Source organism: Malurus melanocephalus, unplaced genomic scaffold (assembly GCF_030028575.1).
Source record: "Malurus melanocephalus ecotype Western Australia unplaced genomic scaffold, MMel_1.1 scaffold_224, whole genome shotgun sequence".
In the NCBI taxonomy this organism is placed as follows: domain Eukaryota; kingdom Metazoa; phylum Chordata; class Aves; order Passeriformes; family Maluridae; genus Malurus; species Malurus melanocephalus.
In genome coordinates this window covers 180,494-205,474 of record NW_026623456.1, presented here as the reverse complement: position 1 = coordinate 205,474, position 24,981 = coordinate 180,494, and the positions used below count along the sequence as shown (strand labels likewise).

The 24,981-nt window shown below is 51.8% G+C and overlaps 1 protein-coding gene across 1 annotated transcript; it reads left to right on the top strand.

Moving 5' to 3' along the window:
- The first annotated feature begins 3,799 nt into the window (after window positions 1-3,799).
- LMOD1 (leiomodin 1) lies at window positions 3,800-24,981 on the top strand. Its single transcript, XM_057374314.1, has 3 exons — window positions 3,800-4,271; window positions 20,842-22,422; window positions 23,318-24,981. The coding sequence occupies exons 1-3, from the start codon at window positions 4,011-4,013 to the stop codon at window positions 23,342-23,344; spliced, it is 1,869 nt and encodes a 622-aa protein (XP_057230297.1). The 5' UTR covers window positions 3,800-4,010; the 3' UTR covers window positions 23,345-24,981.

Here is a 24,981-nt window from a genome sequence, read left to right as displayed (position 1 = left end):
TTCTCAGCTCTGCCGGAGTTGGTAAAGACACCTGGAAAAGCTGCTTAATCTGCCTCTGCCTCTGTCCCTTCTCTCTAATGGCTTGTTGTGGTGCTTCAAATCGAGTGGTTTGGAAATATTCATTAGTGCCCTCGAGGCTGCTAAGGAGATGGGATCCTGATAAATTCAGGACTGGCAGATTCAGAGCTGCCAGGAGCTCCTGTATGCCAAACTACATGGTATTGCACTCCTCTGAACCACATGGGGTCTGGAGCATCTCTCTGATGAGGAAAGACTGCAGGAGCTGGGCCTGGTTAGTCCAGAGAACACTGAGAGGGGATTCCATCAATCCAGCTCAATATCTCCAAGGGTGTCATAGGAAAGTGCCAGGCTCTCTTCAATGATGCTTAGCAACAGGATGAGGAGCAATGGCCATAAACTAAACCACAAGAACTTCCTCCTCAGCATGAGGAAGAACTTCTATCCATGGAGGAGGACAAAGCACTGGAACAACTTCCCATGGAAAGTGTGGAGTCTCTCTTCTCTGGAGATATTCCAAATCCATCTGGAAGTGTTCCTGTGTCACCAGGTGACCCTGCTTGGGCAAGAGGGTGATCTCTAGAGGTCTCTTCCAACCCCAGCAATTCTGGAGTTCTAGTATCCTGTACTTCCCTATTCCACACTGTGGTGGCTGGAACCAGCTCTGGAGCATGGCCCAAGGATCTCCAAACACAACCCCAGTCACATCACAGTTGTTGGTAGCCCATGAAGGACCAGCCAGTGCAGACAAATCCAGAGGTCCTCTTATTCTAGGGTGAAACAAAAGAAAATTTCTTTCTAGTATTTCCTTTCTACAGCCCCAAGAACCCTATGGAATACGGTGCAACTGAACTGTGCCAATATCCCAGTTAAAAAGGGCTGTGTGATGGCCAAGATAAACACAGTGAGACCATCCACTCTAAATCATGACAGGTGTCCCCTGCTTCTCTCCCAGATTTTCTGCTAATGTAGAAATACATAGGAATAGAAAAGTATGCTCTGTGCTACCTCTGCCCAGCTCAGTGCCTCTGAGTTCAGCAGAGCTGTGAACTCTTGGTTCAGGAAAGGATGGGTGATTCTTCAGGAGAAACTTGGAGTCTCCCGAGCCACATTAAGAGCTTCTTATGAAATTCCTCATCACAGGAATCAAGATTCAGGAATGACAAAATAGAGATTTTGTCAAGTTGTTGATAGTGATTTTTTTTCTGTTGAAAATCAGTTTACAGCATGAGGAAGTTTGCAACGATTTACTATGAAGGAAAGGCAGACAGAGAAATTTCCAGATTTTTCTTTTAGTTAGAATGATTCTTTCTCTGGTATAGCATTGCAGATCATCCCTGGGGCTGTCTACATGTCCTGTCCCTGGAACGTACCTGGGGATGCTGGGATTGTTCTTAGAAGAGGCAGACACAGAGATGTGATTCCTCACCACCTTTTTATTGTATGCTTTCCAGTTGGGAAATGAGTTTCTAGTTTGTTGCTTGCCTCTTACAAGCACTTGAAGGCTGTGCACAGCACCACCATAGAAATACTGGAGGGTTGGACATTTATGGAATAGCATAATGGATTCTTGTAGGTTGGAAAAGCCTTCTAAGATCATCAAGTCCAACTGTTCCCCCAGCACTACCACTAACCCAGTAAATCCCTCCAGGGATGGAGTCTCCACCACTGCCCTGGGCAGCTGTGCCAGGACTGGGCAATCCTTTCAGGGAAGAAATTTTCCCGATATCCAACCTCAACCCCCTCAGTGCAATTTGAGGACATTTGCTTTTGTCCTGTCTCTTGTTCCCTGGGAGCAGAGCCTGACACCCACCTGGACGCACCCTCCTGTCAGTTAATTTCTTCCATCCCCAGACCCTGTAACTCAAATTTTTCTTCCAAAATGCACAGTATGAAAACATTTCCAGCCTTGTATCCTGAAAAGTGACCAGACAGGACCTTAGAGAGGTCCAGGGCTGTATTAAGGAGGAGCAAGCAAGACATTCATTTGGCGTCTTCAGGCAAAAACGGCAGCAAATGGACAACAAGCACTAAGGTTACTGTGGTTTCTGTTGCCTTCAGCACTGTCACAGCTGTGGCAATGTTGGGGAAGGAGACTCAAGGAAGATGGAGAGTGACTTTTTATCAGGAACTGGAGTGACAGGACAAGGGGGAATGGCTTCCCACTGCCAGAGGGCAGGGATAGCTGAGATATTGGAAAGGAACTGTTCCCTGTGAGGGTGGAGAGGCCCTGGCATGGGTTGCCCAGAGAAGCTGGGGCTGCTCCATGCCTGGAAGCATTCAAAGCCAGGCTGGACGTGGCTTGGAGCTGCCTGGGATGGTGGAAGGTGTCCCTGCCCATGGCAGGGTGTGGAATGTGGTGAGCTTTAAGGTCCCTTTCCCACCCAAACCATCCCATGGTTCTGTGTCTGAGACCAGCAGGGGAAGAGAATGTCTGTGTCCCTCCCAGTGCAGATGAGCACCAAGACCAGGGTTGCAGGATCAGGGAGACAGAAGTGATGGGGATGGAATCCACCATGGCAATGTTTAAGTTTGTGCACTTGGAAACTAAACCCAGCAGTTTCTTCTACAATCTGGAAAAAATCTTAGCCATGCTGGTGAATCATAGGGAGGATATGAGCAGGACAGTAGGACCTGAGCACTGAAGTGCTGGAGATAAAGGAAATCCTGGAATGCACCAAGAATGTACATTTCCTGTCAGGATGGGGAATGTCTAATTTGTAACACACGGCACTGGGAGACTCACCTGGAGCACCTATTGCCTGCATGTAGGATGGCATCTGGCCAGGGACACAGGCAGAGGAGGTGATAAGGCTGAGGAAAATCCTAGGGGAGCTTATTTTATCAAAAAAGACCAAAGGGCTCCTTGCTTGGATAAGAGCAAGCAGTAAATATTAAGAGGATGATAAAGAATGAAGAAAACCAGGATGAAGCTGGCAGGATAACAAATGGCTACAAAATGTTGGATATGGGGTAAAGCTGCCTGGAAACTCGGAGAGAAGAGCCTGTCTCCTTCTGTCCCTGCATACAGGAGAACTCCCAGGTGCCAGTAAAGCTTCTTGATGGATTAGGGAGATGGAAAGTTGGTGCCGCCAGCCAAAGCCCAGGCTTAGGGCACCACCGGGACCAGCAGCAGGGGAGACTCAGGCATTCCATCTGTGCCGAAGGAGGGATGTCTTTGGGGCTTGGCCAGGGGAGTGGGAGTGTGTGTGGAACAGCAGCTGCAGGAACAGCCCCTCAGGGTTGAGAGTCGGCAGGAGCTCTGACAGTCCCCGGGGGGTCAGATCTGCAGCGCCGGGAGCATTCACTACCTGCTGCTCCATCCCTCCGATGGAACCAGGCTGCCCCAGCACCACTATCCTCCACCTCTTTCCGAGGGGCTGAGTGCCTCTGCCAACGGCACGGATCCCAGATTGCAACAGGATAAAGAGCGAGAGCTTTCCCTGGAGTCGGTGTTTCCTTGCTGATTTCAGCCAAGAGCTGACACTGTCACAGCAGAGGCTCCCCCCATCCCTTCGTATCTACGCTGCCCACTTTAGTAGCCCCCAGTTCCCATGGCATAGGCTGGGGCTGCCTCCCCCACCCCCATCCCCGGCCTGCTGGCTGGTGCATTTTTCCATGTTTTCTCACTGGGTTGGCCCATTGCCTTTAAAAGGCGAAATGCTTCGGACTAAATTTGGTCATGTAGCTCTGCATGGCTCCCTGGAATGTCCTCGGGTTTCAGGCTCCTCTGATAGCACCATTCCCCGCCTCCCGCCGGGCTCCATTGGCTTCCCAGTGCCCGAACTGCCACTGGATCCTGTTATTGGCCAACTCTTGGACTGAGGGGTGTCCCCTCTGGATAACCACCATATCCCGGGCTGCAGAGCTGCTGAGATTTAACACTTCAGCATCTGCTGCCACTTGGGAAGCAGCCTTGGAGCTTCGGCTTCCTTTTTTCCTCCTGCTTTGGGTACCACACAACCGCCACCGTGTCTCGCCAGAGAGCCAAGATGTCCAAAGTGGCCAAATACCGGCGACAAGTTAGTGAAGATCCAGATATAGACAATTTATTGTCTACTTTGTCTCCAGAGGAGATGGAGGAGCTGGAAAAGGAGTTGGATGTGGTGGATGCAGATGGGAGCATCCCTGTGGAGCGCAGTCAGAAAAACCAATCGGAAAACTCCTCCCCTGGCCCACAGAACTGTGATGCGGAGCTCAACCACCACGACAAGGGCACCAGGAGGCTCCTGCAGCGGGAGCACTCGATAGACGTAAGTTGCATCTTCCACTGCTGCTGTGGGAAAGGTGGGGACACACCTCAACCCCCCTCCCCGGGCTGAGTGAGGGACGAGATGGAAAACACAAAACCCGAGAAGGGAATGTGCATACTGATGGGGAAAAGCTGTCCAGGAGAGACCAGGGAGCTGGTCCACGCACTCTGGGAGGGAACAGGGTGTCCTGTAAAATCCCAGTGTTACTAGCAAAGCCAAAACCTGTGCTGGTGCCAGAGATTTTCTCCCTGCCCCTGTTCTAACATCCCTAGGTAGGGCTGGGAGCAGAGCTGGGGTTCCCAGGAGGCAGCTGGAGGGTCCAGTGCAGTGAACACAATCCCACAGGCAGCATTTCTTTCTCTATCTTTTTTTTTTTTCCTTTGGAGATCTCTGGACTCTTGGTCCTTTCTTGTGCAAATACTTAAACAGTCTGTTTCTGGTTCTTATGGAATAAAAAAGTTTGCTGCTTTGTGGAAATCACCCCAAGAAGTAGGTTTTACCCATGCTGTTTGTTTTGCACTTTATTGTTCACTTAAAATTCCTTTTTTTTATTTTGATTTGGGTACATTTATCTCCCTCCCTGCACCTGGCAAATCCTTTTAATGTTTGCTTGGAGCTCAAGAGCTTTGTGCCAGTCCCTCTCCTCTTTCTGTGCCATGCACAAAGTCCATGGGACTTAGTAGGAGTCAGTCCCACTTTTCTGTAACATTTGTTAACCTCAGCACTAAGAATATTTGGTATGTGCTTTGTGCATGGAAGCATCTGGTTTCCCTGTTTTTTTTTATGGCAGGCTGAGCCAGAAAGTGAAAGACAGCAACTTTTCAGCGATTGATCCATGTGGTCATGGGCAGGTTTCGTGTCCCGGGCAGGATTCGCCTCTTGTGTGCCAGGGCAGGGCTGGGGACTGTTGGCAGCACAAGCAAAGCCCAGGATTATGTGCATAACCCTTCTGCTCTGGCTCTGATTCCGGATCTATTCCAGGTTACCCAGCTGTACCCTGGGTCTTCCAGCTGAGTAATCAAGCTGTAACTACCCCAGAGCACTTGGAAATTTCTCTTTGCAGATATTTATGAAGTTTATATAGATGATCCTCTCCTGATTGTGGCCTGGGCACCCCTATTCCCCTCTAAACATTGGGAGGAGTGGGAATGAGAATTGCACATATAGGAGAAATAACTGAAGGTTGATTTTGGAGAGCTGAACAAGGGGTTATATATTTCCCCACACTCCTGTCCTGGGAGCTCCCTCTGGCTCTAAGGACAAGACACAGCCTTCATCTTCTGTATGTGGTGCTTGGTGTGAGCTAGGGGACAGTGAGTGCAGTGCCCCTTACCACGAGAGCTCTGCCTTGATTTCCTCACCAGTGGAAAATTTTCCTGTGGAGGGGAAGTGTAGGTGCTGCATGACAAACCTGCCTGAGAGGGAAATGCTGTTTTGTGGGACCAGTCATCCCAGTGATCATCGGTTTGCAGGTGATCCTGAGAGCTGACACTAAAAAATCTTCTTTTTCAGGTGTGGGGATTTGAGTTTGACATTGCTCATGATGCTATTTCACTTTTAACTGCTGGAAGATGGGTTGACTGGGAATTAGTATAGGGAAGTGTCTGTGACCAGGAGGAAGGGAGGAAATTTGTAGGTTTTGTTAAAAGGAGACTGGGGAATTGCCTGGTTAAACATAATGTTGTTTGGAAATGCCTGAGAGTGTGTGTCCTGTGGGAGAGGACTTGGGCTGTGGAAAGGGATGGCCTGGGGAGGAGAGACACCTAGGAGAGAGTCTAGGGCTCTGTCAGGTGGGAAGAGCAGCATGGGGGCCCTGGAAAAGCTCTCCTGCTCCTCTCTGAGCTCAGGAGATTCAGACTGCAGAAGACAAAGCGAATTGGCCATGGGCCAAGTTTGTCAGTGAATGTGGCCCTGTTTGATTGCATTACAGTAACTGGATAGGGCAGAACTGACTTTCTTCTTCTATTTCAATCCCTGGAGACCATGAAAAAATATATCCTTCACCCCTTCATCCCTGGCATTGTTAGAATCTGGGATTAGCACCTAGAAAACGTCAGCTTGCAGTGCTGCTACATCAGATCATGCTGGTAGTGGGGCAGGGCTGTGCTCTGCCATGGGGCCTGAGGATGGAGTGGGATGGGATAGGATGGGATGGGATGGGATGGGATGGAATCATTGGAGCACAGGAATAGTCACAAAAACCAGTGCAGGTAGCCAATGGTCACCTCTGTCTGAGGAAGCCCCAGGGCTGTGTTTTGCTGCAGGACGGAATGAGAACATGGAGCCATCCAGAGCATCCCAGGCAGGTGCTGAGCTCTCCCCCAGCTGCTCAGAGCTCTGAGGCCTCCGATGACAAATCCTTCTCATGTATCAGCAGATTTCATTCTGTGCCAGCAAGCACAGGCATGGTGGCTGCACTCCCACAAGGCTGGCATTCCCCCAGGGTGTGCAGACATCACCCCACTGATGTCCATCTGAGCCCCTCTCCTTCAACATTTCCCAGTATTCTGCATCACAAACCCACACAGTGCCTGGCATTCCTGATTTACGGCATCAAGAGATACTTTTGCAAGCCAGAAACAGAGGTGTGAGCCTGGCAGGGGAGAAGTACAGGCACGAGGGTGGGGAAGAAATGGGATGTAATTCCAGTGGGACTGGTCCTATGAACATCTGGAAGATGTTATCCTGTGTCTGTGACGTCTTTTCAGTAGGGAGGGACAGAAGGGCAGATTTTTGTCCTTGAACTACAGCAAGTTTGTCTGTCCATAGTTCATGGAATCATGGAATGGTCTGGGTGGGAAGGGACCTTAAAGCTCATCCTGTTCCACCCCCTGCCATGGGCAGGGACACCTTCTACTATCCCAGGTTGCTTGAAGCCCTGTCCAGCCTGGCCTTGGACACTGCCAAGGATCCAGGGGCAGCCACAGCTTCTCTGTGCACCCTGTGCCAGGGCCTCCCCACCCTCACAGGGAACAATTCCTTCCCAATATCCCATCTAACCTTGCCTTCTGGCAGTAGGAACCCATTCCCCCTTGTCCTGTCCCTCCATCCCTAGTTCCCAGTCCCTCTCCAGCTCTCCTCGAGCCCCCATAGACACTGGAAGGGGCTCTAAGCTGTCCCCAGAGCCTCTTATTCGCCATGTGCACACTCCCAGCTCTCCCAGCCTGCCTCCAGAGCAGAGGGGCTCCAGCCCTCAGAGCATCTCTCCGGCCTCCTCTGGACTTGCTTGAGTAGTTCCAAGTCCTTTCCATATTCTCACTGCTGTTCTTCCATGTCTTCTGATGGGAATCTCCATATGTGACATTGCCTGTTATCTGGGATATGCAGGAATTCCTCCAAAGTACAAAATAAGGTATTTTGAAGGGAAAGGTTGAGTTTCTGCCCATCTCACTGTTCTTGTAGTCATTGCCCTGTTCTCGAACTGGCTCCAGACACCTCCATTCCCACCTAAATATTGGGAGAAGTGGGTATTTTTAGAAATATTTTAACTAAATAATAATACATCTTAGTGATGAAAAGGGCAAACTTGGGTAACTAGGAAGCAGACTATAAACAGCCCAAAATAGACATGAGCTTTGCCCCAGCCTTTCCACACTTGGCAGCCAAATTCCCATCTTGGTGATGCAGTAATTAATTAATCTTCATTTTGTGTTGCTAGTGAGTAGAAGTATAACCCAGCTCAAGGGTGGGGCTTGGGCCAGTGCCTCTTTCTGGATGTGCTCAAGAAAGTCCATGTGTCACATGAGCTGGAATTAAGTGAATATTCATGGCAGATAAATCAAGAGATGATTTCTGATAGCTCACATCTCTTTACTGTCACAGGCAAAGATGTCATCAAAGAAATCAATTTAGAAACTGTGGAATTGATGCTGTGGAATTAAACTGCCAGAGGGTAGGGTTAGATGGGATATTGGAAAGAAATTCTTCCCTGTGAGGGTGGGGAGGCCCTGGCACAGACTTTCCAGAGCAGCTGTGGCTGCCCTGGATCTCTGGAAGTGTCCAAGGCCAGGTTGGACAGGGCTTGCAGCAACCTGGGATAGTGCAAGGTGTCCCTGTCCATGGCAGGGGGTGGATCGTGGTGAGCTTTAAGGTCCCTTCCCACCCAACCCAGGCTGTGATTCTGTGATTTATCTGGGACACAACTGACTGGCTGTCACTGGAAATCCTGGTATCATACCTGGGATTTCTGTCCAGAAAAGGAAGAGCTGCATGTGCCAGGGCACAGTGGCTCTGTTCAGGTGTCCCTGAAGGATGGGTTTCTCTGGGAGCTCAGCTATGTGTGGGAACTGGTCCAGTTCCTCCTCTGTTGCTGGAGACATTTGTAAAAACCATGTGTGTGTGCAGAGAGCACAGTGATACCCTGCATGGGAGCACCACATCCATGGGGTCTCTTCCATGGTCGTCTTTAAGGGTATGATCTTTAAGGTCCCTTCCAAGCAAAGCCATTCTATATTCCATGATCTTTCCCACTGGCGTTTGGTCAGCCCTAAACACTCTCAGTGAACTTCTGCCAGGTGGGACTGGCTGAGAAGAGCTATCTCATGGGAAGGATCTCCATGGGAGCCACATGTGCCATGGACTGGTGCTTTGGTGGATGAGCCCTCCTTAGCAGTTGCCAGAACCACATCAGAATGTTTTACTTTTCAAAGCATTACACAAAATCTACCTGCAGCTGTTCTTGGCTCTCCTTGGATTCCAACCTGGCCTCACCAAAGGGCTCTGGTGGCTCCCAAAACACTGACCACCTGGTGGCAGAGGCAGCCCCTTCTTGTGCTTTTCTTTCTCTAGCACCACCATCTTCCCTGRGAATGGGTAGAGCCTCCTTCCCTCAGCTCATAGAATCATGGAATATTCTGAGTTGGAAGGGACCCACAAGGATTACTGAGTCCAGCTCCTAGCCCTGCACAGGACAAGCCCAAAATCCCACCGTGTGTGTCAGAGAGTTGTCCAAACATTCCTCGAACCTCACCTGTAGGAGGAAGACACCGGGACATCCCAATCCCATCAAAGTTTTCAGTCCTGCCTCCCAACAGGACTGGTTTTGATTTGATTTCATGCAGCTTCCCGTATGGATGACTGGGAAGTGCTGAGAAGTTGCATGAGGGAGCATTATCCTGCTGATGGAGGGAAGTAATTTCAGGGCCACAAACCCATTTCTTTTAGGAAGATACTCACATCGTGGGTGTCTCTCTTCATGGAAGCCCAAGGACCAGTTCCCTGGAGGAGAAAGCTCTGAACAGGGGATGCTGGATGCCAGGGCAGTTATGTACAGCCAGAGCCAGATGTGCACAGCCAGCGCCAGATGTGCACAGTGCAGATGATTCTCTGTATTTTTGTCTSCTGAAGGCTGATCTCCCTTTCCACAGGAGAAGCTGAGGTGGTTCAGCACCTTTTCCCTTCCTTTCAGATATCCCACTCCCCAAGCACACCCCTCTGCAGTCAAGACCCCCTCCTGTTCCAGGTCCATGCATTCTTTTCCCTGCCRCCTCCTGGGAATGTCTCCATGTCCCCAGGCTCTCCTTACCAGAGGCTGGACAGGCTCATTGCCTGGTTTGGGTGAAGAGGGAAAAGCAGTGACCTCGGAGGATTTATTTAACCTAAATTTTGCATATTTGAAGAATGCCAGTGCCAGAGGACAACAGGTCCTATTGCCATGGAGAAGGATTTCAAAGTCCTCGGGAAGGTCTTTAAAAAAGTCCTGCCTTCCTTTCTAACTCTCGCAGGCTTGCTGCTGGGTGGTTTTTAATCCAAGTCACTTGATTTCCCTCCATGAAAAGTGGAGATCCTCAGCAGAAACCCCTTCTTCAACACCAAGTGAAAACAAGCTGAGATTTAATTTTCTTATTAATGCTTGAAACTTGTCATATTTTCATGAAAATATCTGGAGAAAAAAACAAGCTGTTCATTTAACTTGCTGGGACAGACTCAAAGGAATTTGCAAGCAAGGGAATAGCAGGGGTTATATCATTCCTTGAGCATCTTCCCAGTTTGTCCCTAACATGTGTGTACTGAAACTCTGCTCTTCTGTTTATCAGTTGGTTCTGTTGACTGCTAAGACWGTTCCTCCGACCCTCCAAGAGTCTTTACTAATTCCCAGCTCTCACCTTTCTTTTATCCATGTCCTGGCCTGGTCTCTTTTCCCTCATCAGAGAATCTTTATGATTGGGAAATACCTCTAAGATCATCAAGTCCAAAGAATCCCAGAATTCCAGACCAGTTTGGGTGGGAAGTGACCTTAAAGCTCATCCTGTTCCACCCCCACCATGGGCAGGGACACCTTCCACTGTCCCAGGTTGCTCCAAGACCCACCCAGCCTGGCCTTGGACACTTCCAGAGATTCAGAGGCAGCCACAGCTTCTCTGGGCATCCTCCAGGCCAGGGCCTCCCCACCCTCACAGGGGAGAATGGACCAGAATAAAGTTGTTCTGAACAGCTTCTGGTCTCCAAAAGAGGTGAAAGGGGTGGGTGATACCGGGTCATCCATCCAGAGGCTTCTCCAGCGGGCCCTGGCTCATGGATTGGGCAGTGGGCAAGCCACATGTCCTTCCACCAGCACACAGAGGGGAAATAGAGCTGGCAGCTCCCTGGACTTTGCGTTCCTCCATGGATAATAGCCAGGGATATCCAAACTAGTCACACATTTGGAAAGAAACCAAAGGTATTGAGTCGTTCCTATTTGGTCTTCAAAGGAGGTCACAGATGGTCCCTCCAGCTGCACAAGTCACTCTCCAACTCCCTGACAGGAGGGTGGATCCAGGTGGGGGTCAGGCTCTTCTCCCAGAGAGCAAGAGACAGCACAAGAGGAAACAAGAGGCCTCAAGCTGTACCAGGGGAGGTTTAGGTTGGATGTCAGGAGGAATTTCTCCATGGAAAGGGTGGTGAGACATTGGAAGAGGCTTCCCTGGGCAGTGATGAAATCCCCATCCCTGAAGGTGTCCAAGGAATGTCTTGACATGACGCTCAGTGCTCTGGTCTGGGTTACAAGGCAGGAAGATCAGTCAAAGTTTGGCCTCAATGATCTCAGAGGTCTTTTCCAACCAAATTGATTCTGTAATTCTGTGAAATCCAGGAGATCCCTTTATTTGTCACCTTTCATTGCTCAGAAATGAAAACTGATGTCTGTGCTCAGATGTTTTGTTCTGAGTTTCTGAAAAAGTCCCAATCCTGTCATGAGAGGGACAAGCAGCAGAAGCAGGAGCTGTCACCTGCAGCAGATAATAAAGCAACCCTCCAAAGGGAACACAGAAGCAAGAATAAACCCATGTCAGCTCCCAGAAGGATCTGCAGTGTGGAGAACAGCTGAACAGTGATGTGAGAATGCAGGCAGCTTTGAGCTGCATTCCTAAAAAAATGGTGTGAGAAAGACCTTCACAGCTGGATTGGTGTTTTTGTAATGCCCTCAGGGGCAGAAGCCTTGTTTTCCTTGTTTTCCCTTGTATGACCAGGGCAAGAGGCAGCACAAAGCATTCCCAGTGACGCAGAGGTCACGCCAAAGGCACATACAATTCTGGGAGATCCATCTAAGGGCACAAGCAAGGAAAAAAACTGGATTTCTAGTCAATTGAGAAAAAAACAGCAAAAATCTCACTTCTATATTTACATAAAGCACAATTGGGATGCAGATAAATCCATAGAAGTGCTTAGAGTTTAGCTTATATGGGCTGAGCTGCCCAGGAGGTTTAATATGTGTTTATGTTTAGCTGATAAATAGACATGGAGGAGGAGAAGAGCCAGGTCCRTTATGTGTCCCTCTCTTCCACAGTGTTATGACATCACTTGTGTGCTAAAACTATCTGGGTGACTCAGCTCCCAGCGGGATGCTGGGATTAACCCATCACATTGCTCCAGCCCACCCTTTGCCATGTGGCAATCGCAGCAATATGGCACAAGAGGATCTCGGTGTCAGGGTGCACATTTTGAAGTCGAGGTGTGGCTGGTGAGATGGCAGGGGATAGACGCTGGAGGGTCAAGGGTCCTGCTCTGTCCATTCCTCGCCCAGAATGTGGAGCAAACAGGGATGAAACAAGAAAGTAATTGGAGCTGTGGGAACAAGAGCTGTCCCAGCCATGGTGTGGCAACAGCACCAGGGCAGTGCCCATCACCTGTGCTGGGCACTGATAGGGTCACATCTCCAGTCCAGGGACAGTTTTGGGCTGCTCAGGACAAGAAAGTCATTGAGGGGCTGGAGCATGTCCAGAGAAGAGAACAGATCTGAGGAAGGGTCTGAAGCACCAGGAGCAGCTGAGGGAGCTGGGGGGCTCAGCCTGAAGAAAAGGAGGCTCAGCGGGGACCTTGTGGCTCTGCACGACTCCCTGACAGGAGGGGGCAGCCAGGTGGGGGTCGGGTTCTGCTTTCGGGGAAGAGGGACAGCACAAAAGGTAATGGCCTCAAACTGTGCCAGTGGAGGGACCGTTTGGATATTGGGGAAAATTCCTGCATGGAAAGGATTGTAAGGCACTGGCGCAGGCTGCCCAGGGCAGTGGTGTAAGCACTGTCCCTGGAGGGATTTAAGAGCTGTGTGGATGTGGCTTCTGGGGACTTGGGTTAGTGGTGAACATGGCAGTGCTGGGGGAAAGGTTGGGCTTGATGATCTTTGGGCTTTTCCAACAACAGTGATTCCATGATTCAGTGATTTCCTGAAACACACTTGGAGAGGTGCCAGCCTGGGTCACAGAGGTGTCCTGTGCAGCCCTTGACCATGTGGTCAGGATTTATGCTGCATACTGCTGAGGGCTCCAAAGAGGTCCCTCCTCCTCACAGGGACACCACGGCATATGTTGGACATGCCCGGCATGGGACCAAGCACCTGCACAGCTGTGGAAGTCTCTGGTGAGGAGAGGGAACTGCTGTTTGCTTCCTTACAGGGAAATTCCCCAGGTCCCAAGAAACAGAGATAGTCACCCCTGGCATGCCCAGCTCTATCCCACTGAGTGCTGTGCCCTGAGATGCTGCTCTCATGTGATGCCAGAACCTGAGGAGCCAGTGCTCCTGTTTCCCACAAATTATTTAAGGGGATGACCAGCAAAAAAATGAYCAGCCAAACTGGTCTGATTTTCCAGGTAGGCACCTGGGGCTTGGCTCATCTTACCTGCTTCACGGACTTGGAATCATCTTCCCATACCAGGTGCTCACAGCCAAGGGGTGTCTGTGATGGGATCCATGGGATACCTGCAACAGCAAGGGGCATGGGCATGCGTCAGTGTGTTCCCAGGAGGCTGGGAGCAGTGTCAGGCTTGTTGAGCATCCAGCCCTCATGACACAAAGGTTAGAAATAGGATTGAGACTCGCTAATTGAGGACTGAATTGCAGTCCTCCTGTTCCTCAGAATCCAAAGAATGCTCTTTGTGAGCAGAAATCCAGCCCAGTTTGTGGTGTGAATCACTGACATTCCCAGCCCTTTTCAACCCCTGATGAAGAGGAGACAACCAGGGAGGAGGTCTGATCATGGGAATATCCAGTTCAGCCATGGCAGTGCCAGGAAAAGGGCTGGAAATACAGCAAATAGAAAAGAAAAACCTGGACTTCTAAAACTAGATTTTTTTTTTTTTTAGAGGAGCAAAAGTTTCTATTTGCAGCATACCTGGTGGCTTTACAGCTTTCTGGAAAATGGCTGCATGTCTGCATGGAAGGATTGGAGCTCTTCTATTAAAGGAAACCAAGCTGAAATATCAGCCTTAAATCAGGATAAGAGGCTAAATCAGGCTAAAAGAGGCTAATCATTCTGACTGGGGCCAGAAGCTGCCCAGTGTCTGGATGCCTCTGCATCACAGAAAGGGGATTTTTAAGAAAACATTGACCTGGGATATGCAAAGAGACAGTAATATTTTGGATCAGAGAAGTCTGGGTAGAAGGGAAGGGGGAAAGCTGGGTCCTTCGTTCAAAAGAACAGGATAATATGTGAGGCAGGACAGTGCAGGGACTTGTTTACATCTCTCTGGGCTTTAGTACACAGAGCATGGCTGGGAGCCATGTGTGTCCCAGTGCTGGAAGCTGAGGTCCTTTCACCCTTCCTTCATGCCAAAAGAGTCCAAACACTTCAAGAGAGAAACTCTTTGCTGCCTGGGAATGGTCCTCTCAAGGCACCCTTGGGATTTGAGCAGGGTCTTCCACAAGGCTTTCCATGGTATTTGCTCTCAGACGAGCAGCAGGAGGGGTGTCTGGGGTGTCCCAGGGTCAGCAGAAGTCTTGTGGTCCCACTTCCTCTGTAGCTCTCTGGCAATCCAGGTTCATCAGCTACCAGGACTCAGCCAAGGACACAGCATTCTTTCCAGGAATGTCCTTGGCTCTGAGTTGTCCCTGAGTTACTCAAAACTGGCTGAGAAATTGAGAAAAGGAGCTTGAGCAGCTTGTTGTGGTTTGGCTTGACTCAAGCAATCATCTCTAGGAGCAGGTACCTAAATACCAGACACATCAAACAACCTGAAATCCTCCTGCCTCTGTCTCCACTCACCTTGATGGCTTCTCTGTGCAGTGGGGCAGTCTCAGAGGACATCCCTGTCCCCAGGGAGCTCTTACAGGGCTTGTGCTCAGCCTCCTCAGCCCCCAGGGTCACAGTGAGAGATGGAGGGATACTGGTGCCTCATTCATGGGCTCTGGCTTGGATTGGAATAGCTGGGTGGGACAGAGGGGACAGGGGGGTTCTCAGATTCCAGCAGGTAGGAAGATGTCTCGAGAGGGTAATGGCCAAGGTTACAGCTGTGGATTCAATCCCAGAGTCTTGTGATGGCTGTGGAGACTTTGCAGGGTTCGGGAGTGTGTGTAGGACACCTTGAAGCCCCCCAGGCAATGAAAGCAAATTGGCTTGTTAGTCAGGATCCATCATTATCCCTAAATCTGCTCCTTCGAATAACCCAACCCAGCTTCCTTCCCTCACCAGTATGCTCTGGGACCCCCCAGCTGACCAAGAGATTTTGGTGAACCATCTCTGTGTGTCTCAGAGGTCTCCCCTCATCCCTGAGCTTCCCTACTTCCCTGCTTTTCCACCTGCAAAAGCCACTCAGGATTTGTCTGGGACTGATGGAGTTATGCTGGTGTTGTCTAAGCCATACCTTGCCAAGAGATGAACTGGAAAATGTCCCATAGGCTGCAGGAGGAATTTATTATCCCAGGAGGCTGGGAGAGATGAGCAACCCCTTGGCCTGGGTGTTATTGCTGAGTCTGCAGCTCTGGAGGGATTCTGGTTGCTTTGCAAGGAGCGCGGTTCAGGGGGGACAACCTTTGTTGGTGGCCAAATCCACGTGCCAGACAGTCCACACAGCCCTGCCAGGGGAGGTGCTGGGCACGAGCGAGGCAGTGGGGCACAGAGCAGGGTCACGGTAGGCTCTGGTGCACATGCAGAAAGCACCAACAGCCACTTTGGAGCTGAGCCTGGATCTGCCAGCAGGTTGGGTGATTGGGATGGCCCAAATCCTGGATCAAGCTTCCCCTGTTGTGCTCCTGAGGTTCTCATATCAATCATGGGCTGATGTCTCATACTCGGCTTCCAGAGGGCCCCAGAGCTGCAGGTGACATCAGAGACAAGCCAGTGTCACAGCTGCAGGCTGAGTTCACTGCTCCTAGACCTTTCACAGCAGCTGCAAGTGCAGGTTTGGCTGGAGATCTTTTGCTGACACTCCCCTTTCCTCATGGGGAGGATCATGACCTGTGTCCCCAGCAGTGACCTGCACAGAGGAGACTCCTGGACTCTTGTATCATGGAATGGTTTGGGTGGGAAGGGCCCTTTAAGGTCATCCAGTTCCACCCCTCCTTGTGAGGAGGGACACCTTCCATATCCCAGGCAGCTCCAACCTGGCCTTGGATACTGCCAGGGATGCAGCAGCCACAGCATCTGTGGGCACCCTATGCCAGGGCCTCCCCACCCTCACAGAGAACAATTCCATCCCCATATCCCATCTACCCTGCTGGCCTGTGGCAGTGGGAAGCCATTCCCCCTTGTCCTGTTCCCTCCACCCCTTGTCCCCAGTCCCTCTCCAGCTCTCCTGGAGCCCCTTTGGGCCCTGGAAAGGGCTCKGAGGTCTCCCTGGAGCCTCCTCTTGTGACTGGACACCCACAGCTCTCCCAGCCTGGCTCCAGAGCAGAGGGGCTCCAGCCCTCAGACAAACTTCATGGCTTTCTCTGGACTCACTCTAGCAGCTCCATGCCCTTTTGATGTTGGGGACCTTCTGGCTTCCCCTTTCAGCCAAACCCTCCTTGAACTCCAAGGGGTTTCAGCTTCCTGGAACAAAAGCTGTTCATGCCCCTGAGATTCTGTCCTCACATCCTGTTCTTTGGCTGTGCCAAGCACGTCCTGCCATGGTGGGACCATGAGGGACTCTTCCCAGGACATACCTCTGAAAATAACTGCAGGCTGGGGAAAGCTGGCCCCTTCCAAACACAAAACTTCTGCAAACCTATTTCCATACACCCCACTGCCAAGGGACTGATGTAACAGCAGCTGCCATGCCACCAAATGCCCCTTCCCTCATCTTGAGTTCAGGATTTGTGAATCCCTGGGTAACCCATCCTCCCCTTTCCCTTGGAAATCTGTTCTGTGCCCACATTCTGTCTGCTGAGCAAACAGTCAGATCAATCACTACCTTTAAACGAGCAATTTTCTACCCCAAAATGAGCTGTGAGCCCTTGGGTGCAGGAGGTGAGACCCCCACTCCACCTCCAGCTCCACACCCCCCACTCCCAGCTTTAATCCCAGCCCCATCCCTTGCTCAGCGTCGGAGCAAGCGCTTGGATTCCAGGCAAGAAGTTCCCAGTCTCCTTTGCCTTTTAAGGCAACATCTGAGTGGGTTTGAGGGTTACAAATGCTAACAAGTCATGGCAATGCTCATTTTAGTCTATTTAGAGGAAACGGCAAGGCATTTCAGTTCATCAAAACATGGGTGATTAATCAACTGAGTACCAGGCTGTTTTCATTAGACTTATTTTTAAAGGTCTGACACGCTGTGTAAAAATATTCCCCTAATAACTGTGCTTGTGGCAGAGGGAATGACACAGAGGGGGTGCAGCAGCACTGGTTTCCAGGTACCCARGGTAAATATGCCAGCAGGCAGAGAGGAGTGAGCAGGTAGGACTCAGGATGGCCATGAAGAGGGGACAGCAGGCCCTGGGCTGCAGGAGAAGCTGTGCTGGCAGCCATGGGGACAGCCAGGGGTTCCAGAGCAGGTGAAAAGGTGCTTTTCTCTCTCCTCCATCCCCTGCCATGCAGCTCTGCTGCCAAACTTCACTTGTAGCCACACTTCCAGCCCAGAGGTGAGGGCTTTGGCATTGTCACCAGTGGTGGGCTGTTGACACCACCCAAAGCTGGCAGTTGCAGCAGGGCTGGGCCAGTGAGACACAGCAAGAGCCCAGGGATGGGTGGAAAGGCAGCAGAGGACAAGGGCATGTTCCCTCCTGGGCACACACATGGCCTCAGGCAGGGCCTAGAGCAGACCTGCTTTGGAAACATCCCCAGGCTCCAGCAAGGGATGGAGATGGGCCTCAGTGACTCTTGGTTTTAAAAACACAGATCTGGTTTCTTGCTTGGATTTTTTTCCTCCTGATTCCTCCCCCTCTGCTGTCAGTGGAGCCAGGTACTTGCTGAGGGCCCTCCCAAGGCAGCCTCACAGGAGATGAAGCAGCTTGAATTCCTCTCACCCCCTGTGAGCAGCCAGCACTTCCTCCATTAACCTGCAGCTCTTTGATGGGATCCTTCCATCCAGCATACCAAATTTGATCCCACAAATGCTACCTACAGTGGCAGAAACACCCATCATGGCCACTGCATATCTGTTGCATTCCCGTTTTCCCATACCTAAGGCCACAGCTGGTTCTTTTTCCCCTGACGCCTTTTCTCCCAACTCCTTTTCTCCTGATTCCTTTTTGCCCCCACCTCCTTTCCCACATCCCATTCTCTGGCTCCAGGTCTCCCTTCCCCTCAGACCTGCCCCACACTGCAGCACCTGCAGACATGACCACACATCCACAGTTGGAAGCTTTAATGGAATAACAGGACATTCCCAGCACGTGCTGCAGCAGCCCTCCCAAGCAGAGATTTGCCATGGATCTAACTTTCCTCTAGTCTCATTTGCTTGGAGGAATGTATCACTTTCTATGAGCATAGGAGATGTTGCTGATCATTCTCACCAGGGTTTTATCCCTTTTTCCAAGACCTGCTCATTCCTGGCCAAGCCTTTGCTCTGCTTGGTCTTTGACATGCCCAGGGCAAGCAGGGGAGACTCAGGGTTCCCCACTGTCAGGATGGGTGAGCTTAGGCTGCGAAGGAGAAAGGTTTTCGGAGCAGTTGGTGTGGAGATAAGGCTACTGTCTCTGACTCAAGGGGTGCTCAGCCTGTGATCAACAAAGGGTTGCAGAGCCCTGAGAGACACAAATGTCCCTTCTCACAGGAACCTGCAACCTGGGCACTCCCAAACACCTTGGAGAGGACCCCTTTGGGCACTGGCAGGGGAACAGCAGCATCCCCATCCCACACAGTCATCCTGCCAGGGCTCTTTCTCCCCCAAGGTGCTTTGGGATGTCACTGAGCATCTGTGTGCCATCCTGGTGCTGGGAATAGGCCACGGCATGGTGAGAAGGATCCCCAGATGGGTGACAGAGGAGGTGGCATCACCTGCTCCCTGCAGCCCCTGAGACACCTCTGGAAGCTCTGTCCCTTGTCTCTGAGGTGGCAGCAATGGGGGCTGTGTGGACGCCACGCCAGGTTCTGTAGGGGTCTGGAATGTGCCTTCCTGTCCCTGTTCAGCTTTGCACCAGGGAGCCAAAAAATCTCTTAACTAAATAAACAGCTCTCTCGTCCCCAATGGCATCTGTTTATACTCCAGGTACAAACAGTCCCCAGGGCTGCCCTATGCACAGCCAGGCCAGTTCTTTCCACAAAAAAAAAAAATTCTGTCCTTGAGGGCTGGCAGTGCTGCGTGTGGGGAAAGCACAACCACATGCTGCCCCAGCACGGACACCATGGAGTCCTGGGATGGAAAAGAGAAGGAGTCCAGCCTGACTGTAGACTGGGGTGTCTGGATTCAGATTTGGGGTTCCAGGCTCTGGGTAAAGCCATGGTGCTGTCCTAATCCTGAGAGGATCCAAGGAGATTGTAAAGGCATCACAGCTGTATCTCTCAGAGGCATATTCCTTCCTCCTTTCCCTGGAGTCCTAAAATTCCCCCAGCAAAGATGATGAGTCAGGCCCATGGTGTGGACCTGTGTGTTCCCTAGCTGTGGAGCAGGGAGAAGGGAGTTTAAGTTGCTAAACTTTGATGTGAAATTTATAGTACAATCCCCCACTGTGCAGCAAACTCAGTCCCAGTGTCACGTTCATCTGCCTTCAGCCACCTGAAGCATTGGCTCCTCTTCCTTGGGAAGTGTCTCATGTCATGGAGTCCCAGAATCATTTGGGTGGAAGAAGCCTTAAATCCCATCCAGTGTCTCCCCCTGCCATGGGCAGGGACACCCTCCACTATCCCAGGTTGCTCCAAGCCCCATCCAGCCTGGCCTTGGACACTGCCAGGGATCCAGGGGCAGCCACAGCTTCTCTGGGCACCCTGTGCCAGGGCCTACCCACCCTCACAGGAAACAATTCCTGCCCAATATCCCATCTATCCCTGCCCCCTGGCAGTTTAGAGAGGAGTATGGGAAACATACCAAAGGTCATATCAATGCTAATGGAGACCCCTCTCACCCCCTCAGCCTTGGGTGAAGGCTGCAACAAGGCATTGGCTGTGTCCCCAGGCTCCTAGGCAACAATGCCCAGGACACGCCGTGACAAGGGCAGGGGTCAGGTGCTTGTAAAAATGACCAAAAATTCCTTCTGACCTTTCTCCAGACCCTCCAAATTAAGCCCTTCCCTCCTATGATGTCTTTGGACGCTGGGAGCAGATGCATTACAAAGCATTAAATCATGCAATACAAAGCAATAAATGCAATGTTACCATTTCCTTGGTTCTCTGCTCGAACCTGCACACTGCTGTTGAAAGGAGAATGGTTATAGGTAGCCCAGGGTTGTAGTGACTGCTGGGTCAGAAATGTCACTTGAGACACTGCTGTGGGTGTTCCTCTGCTTACACACATGTCCAGGCCAATGTGGGAAGTGTTGGGCTCCAGACTGTGCAAAGCCACTGAGAATCCAGCTGGAAACCATTTAGGAAAGATGGGAAAGGACCTGGGGCTCACAGGGAGAGAGGCACTCCATCCCTAGTTAGAAAGATGATTAGAAAAAGATTACTTGTAGGGATATGAGAAGAGGTGCCTCCTGCAGCTTGTTAGTTTATGGCCTGTTCCCACTGACCTCTGGAGCCCTTTGGGAAGGGACTGGAGGCAGAAGGAGAGCAGAGCTGCCTCAGAGAGCTGCAGCAGGACCTCATCACCCCTGGGTCCTGCAGGTTCTGCCTACATTCAGGGTACCTGGATGCTGGACCCTTTCCTGAAGCTGGGACCTTGGCTGGGCCAAATATTCCTGCTCCAAAGGCCAGCCACAAACTGCAGGATGTTCCCATGTGACAGAGGTTGGTGACAGTGACACTGGGGTGGCAAATCTGGAGGTCGGAGACACCTGTCTCTGTAATTCGCAGGTGTTTTTCTCTCACTAGGAAAGCAGGTTGAGCGAGCATAAGGGAGGCAAAAATGAAGAAAAAGGAAAAGAATCTCCATCCAAAGACCTGGCCCAGAAACGAGATACTAAAGTGGGGAAAGACTCTAAAAAGGAAGAAAGTGTTCAGAAAACAGACCTGAAAGGTAAAGCTGAGACTGAGCCCAAGAGCAAAGAGAACAAAGCCATGAATGATAAAGTCAAGGCTATGGAGAAGAAGCTAATGGGGAAGGAGAAGAAGGAGGAAGAGAAGGGTTCAGTGTTGAAGAAGGACACAGGGAAGGACAAAAAGGAGGAAGAGAAGAGCTCAGAGTTGAAGAAGGATGCAGGGAAGGATAAAAAGGAGGAAGAGAAGAGTTCAGATTTTAAAAAGAAGGATTCAGGGAAGGATAAAAAGGAGGAAGAGAAGGTCTCAGGAGCAAAAAAAGAGACAGAGAAGGAAAAAAAGGAAGAAAAGGATTCAGCATCAAAGGACACAGGGAAGGACAAAAAGGAGAAGAGTTCAGAACCAAAGAAACCGGCAGAGAAAGACGTAAGAGGGGAAGGTAAGAAAGAAAAAGATGAAAAAGAAGAGGGAAAGGGTTCAGCTGTGAAAAAACCTGAGGCAGATGAAAAGGATAAATCCCAGACAGAGGCAGAAAAGGCAGAAAACTTGGAARAGAAACAGGAGACCAAGGCAGAGGCTGGAAGCAGGCCTTCCAAGCCTTCCTCCAGCAGCTCTGCAGATCAAGCCAAGGATGATGAAGCCTCCAGCATCTTTGATGAGCTCATCGAGAAGGTGAAGAACAATGATGCGGAGGTGACCGAGGTCAACGTGAACAACTCGGACTGCATCAACAACGAGACCCTGGTGCGCTTCACAGAGGCCCTGGAGTTCAACACCGTGGTCAAGGTGTTCGCCCTGGCCAACACCCGTGCCGACGACCATGTGGCCTTCGCCATTGCCATCATGCTCAAGTCCAACAAAGTGCTGACAAGCATCAACTTGGACTCCAACCACATCACAGGCAAGGGCATCCTGGCCATCTTCCGAGCACTGCTGCAGAACAACACGCTGACAGAGCTGCGTTTCCACAACCAGCGGCACATCTGTGGGGGAAAGACAGAGATGGAGATCGCCAAACTCCTGAAGGAGAACACCACTCTCCTGAAACTCGGCTACCACTTTGAGCTGGCTGGGCCACGCATGACTGTCACCAACCTGCTGAGCCGAAACATGGACAGACAGAGGCAGAAACGCCTTCAGGAGCAGAAACTAGCACAGGAGCGGGGGGAGAAGAAAGATCTCCTGGAAGTGCCCAAGGCTGGAGCACTGCAGAAGGGGTCCCCCAAGGCATCCCCACAGCCATCCCCCAAGGCTTCCCCCAAAAGCTCTCCCAAGAAAGGGGGGGCACCAGCGGCACCACCTCCACCTCCTCCCCCACTTGCCCCACCACTGCTGATCAATGAAAACTTGAAGAACTCCCTCTCGCCAGCCACACAGAGGAAGTTGGGAGACCGAGCACTGCCAGTCCAGGAGAAGAACTCTCGGGACCAGCTCCTGGCAGCCATTCGCTCCAGCAACCTCAAACAGCTCAAGAAGGCAAGTGTGGGACCAGGTGGGGCTCACCCGTGGGGTGGGGCTGGGGGCTCGGGCCTGAGGTCTCAGCCTTTGTCACTCTGGCAGTGGACAAGTGAGGGCTTGTCCTTCTCTGGAGCGGGGTGTCCTTGCTCCCATTCCCTGCAGCAGCAGCAGCAGGGACATCCCTTCACCAAGCACATGGGGCAGGAGTTCACCAAGCTCCTGAAGCATGTTTTAACACTGTCCCTAGAGAGCAGATGGGGTCAACAGATCCATCCCTGGTCAGAGCATCCAACAGGAGATCCATCCCTTGGCAGAGAGCCTGACAGGACAGATCCATCCCTTGGCAGAGCTCCTGTGTCAGGCAGATCCACCAGGATCCAGGGGTTGGGACACAAGGAAGAATCCATCCATAACTTAAAACTCACTGAGCTCTTGATGTCTTGTTGGTGTAGCCGAGCCCATGTCCCTGAGGTGGGAGGTTGCCCAGAATGGCTGGAGAGGCTGCTTCATCCCCGGTGCTGCCCCAGCAATGGAGCCTTGGAAATCTCACACACTCCAGATAGTTTGTGTCCCTACCGGACTGTCCATGGGCTGGAGTGTGGGGACAGCCAGCCTGGCCAAGAGAAAGAGGTCATTGAATGGTTTTGGTTGGAAGAGACTTTAGAGACCATCTCTTTCTTGCCATGGGCAGGGACACCTTCCACTATCCCATGTTGCTCCAAGCCCTGTCCAACCTGGCCTTGAACATTTCCAGGGATCCAGGGTCAGCCACAGCTTCTCTGGGCACCCTGTGCCAGGGCCAGACCACCCAATATCCCATCTGACCCTGCCCTGGATGTCCCTGGATCATAGCAGGGACATTCCTGTACCCTTTCCCATTGCTCTCCCAGTAATGGAGTGTCCTTCCCTGCAGGTGGAGTTGCCAAAGCTGCTGCAGTAGGGAGCAGGAGGATTTTTTCCCCCCGCAGCCCACGGCAGACCTTCAGACACTCACCTTTCTTATGACTGTTTCCATGATGAGCCCTTTGGAACCTGCAGTGACCGACGCCAAGGAGCAGGGACCTCTCTGGGGCACAAAAGATGGGCCGGGCCCTGCAGAATGTGATGGAGGACATTGTATTTATTTTTTGATGGTTGTGGAGCCTTCAAGCTCTTCTTTCTGCCAGCACCGTGCCCCGCTCCAGACAGAGATGCCAAGAATAGAGCAGGGGTCTGCAGAGCTGATCGTTATGGAAATCGCCCTCAGTGCACGATGAAGGGGTTTGGCACCCTCTATCCAGGGTCCAGCCTGGGGTAAGCAGGAGTACCCCCAACCTTGGGGGGAGCAGGGATACCCAGACCATCATATCACCACAAGGTCTCTGGGTAACTAGCAGAGTTTTGGGATTCAGGCACAGCAGTGGCTGTGGGATTGGGGGTTCAGGCCTGACATCAGGAGGAATGGGAGGGTTGGAGAAGGGAGCAGCTAGGGAGAGAGGGTGCATGAAGTGGTGGGACATGAGGAACCAGGCTGGGGCCAGGAGCTCAGGGCATTTCATACACACCCACAGCACTGCTGGGGGACCCCCAGAGCCCTCAGAGCATGGGAACCAAATCTGCCCCAGGGGGAGCAGGGAAAGCACCGGCTCGGGGTGGGCAGTGGGCTCTGGGGTCACACAATGCCCACTCCCCCCCACCTTCCTGTCGTGACGCCTTGATCACGATTTGTATGACTGCAGTCACTGCATCAGCAATAAAGCTCACCCAATGCTTCCCACGCCTCTGGACGGCTCCGCTCCCCCAGACCCCAAACTGGGGTGCAGGGCATGTCTGGGAATGGGCTCAGCCCCCCCCAGCCTCTCCCATACCCACAGCTAAACCTGAACTGGGCACCCTGGGACCACCTGGACACCTCACCCTGAGTGTCCCTGGTCACCCACCAATCCCGACATCCCCAAATGGGGTACCCAGGACCCCCAAATGGGACATCCAAACACCCCCAAATGGAATACCCTGCTGCTGCTGGACACGGACAGCCAGGTGTCCAGAGCCGTGCAGACACCCCAAAACCCTGGAGTCACCTAGAACTGGACACCATAGGACCACTCCACAGTGACCCCAAACCCCTTGAGTCCAGCAGAATTGGGCACCCTTAGGCTGTCCCAAGGTCACCCCAAACCCCCGGGGTCACCCAGAACTGCTCTCCCTGCTGGCACCACAGGGCYGGGCCGGTTTGAGGGTGCAGCAGCACCTCTGGGAGACTCCCCCTGTCCCGGGACACCTACGTGCTTGGCTGAGAGGCAGCTCCCGATATCAGCGAAATGCCGTTTTGGGGGGCATTTCTGCAGCCGGGCAGCGCCGGGGCCCCGGCGGGAGGAACAGGATTGGTACCGTGTCCTATCCGCGCCCCTTTTCCCCCACGCTCCTGGCCCTTGGGGCGGTCCCTGCTAATGCTGGACCCCAATCGGGCAGCGCCGGGGCCATTGGGACATCCCGCACCGAGCATCCGGCCGGCCCCGGAATCAGAGCACCGGAGGCATCACCGAAAAATACTAGGGGCGTCACCCAAACACCGGCGGTATCACCTAAACAACGGGC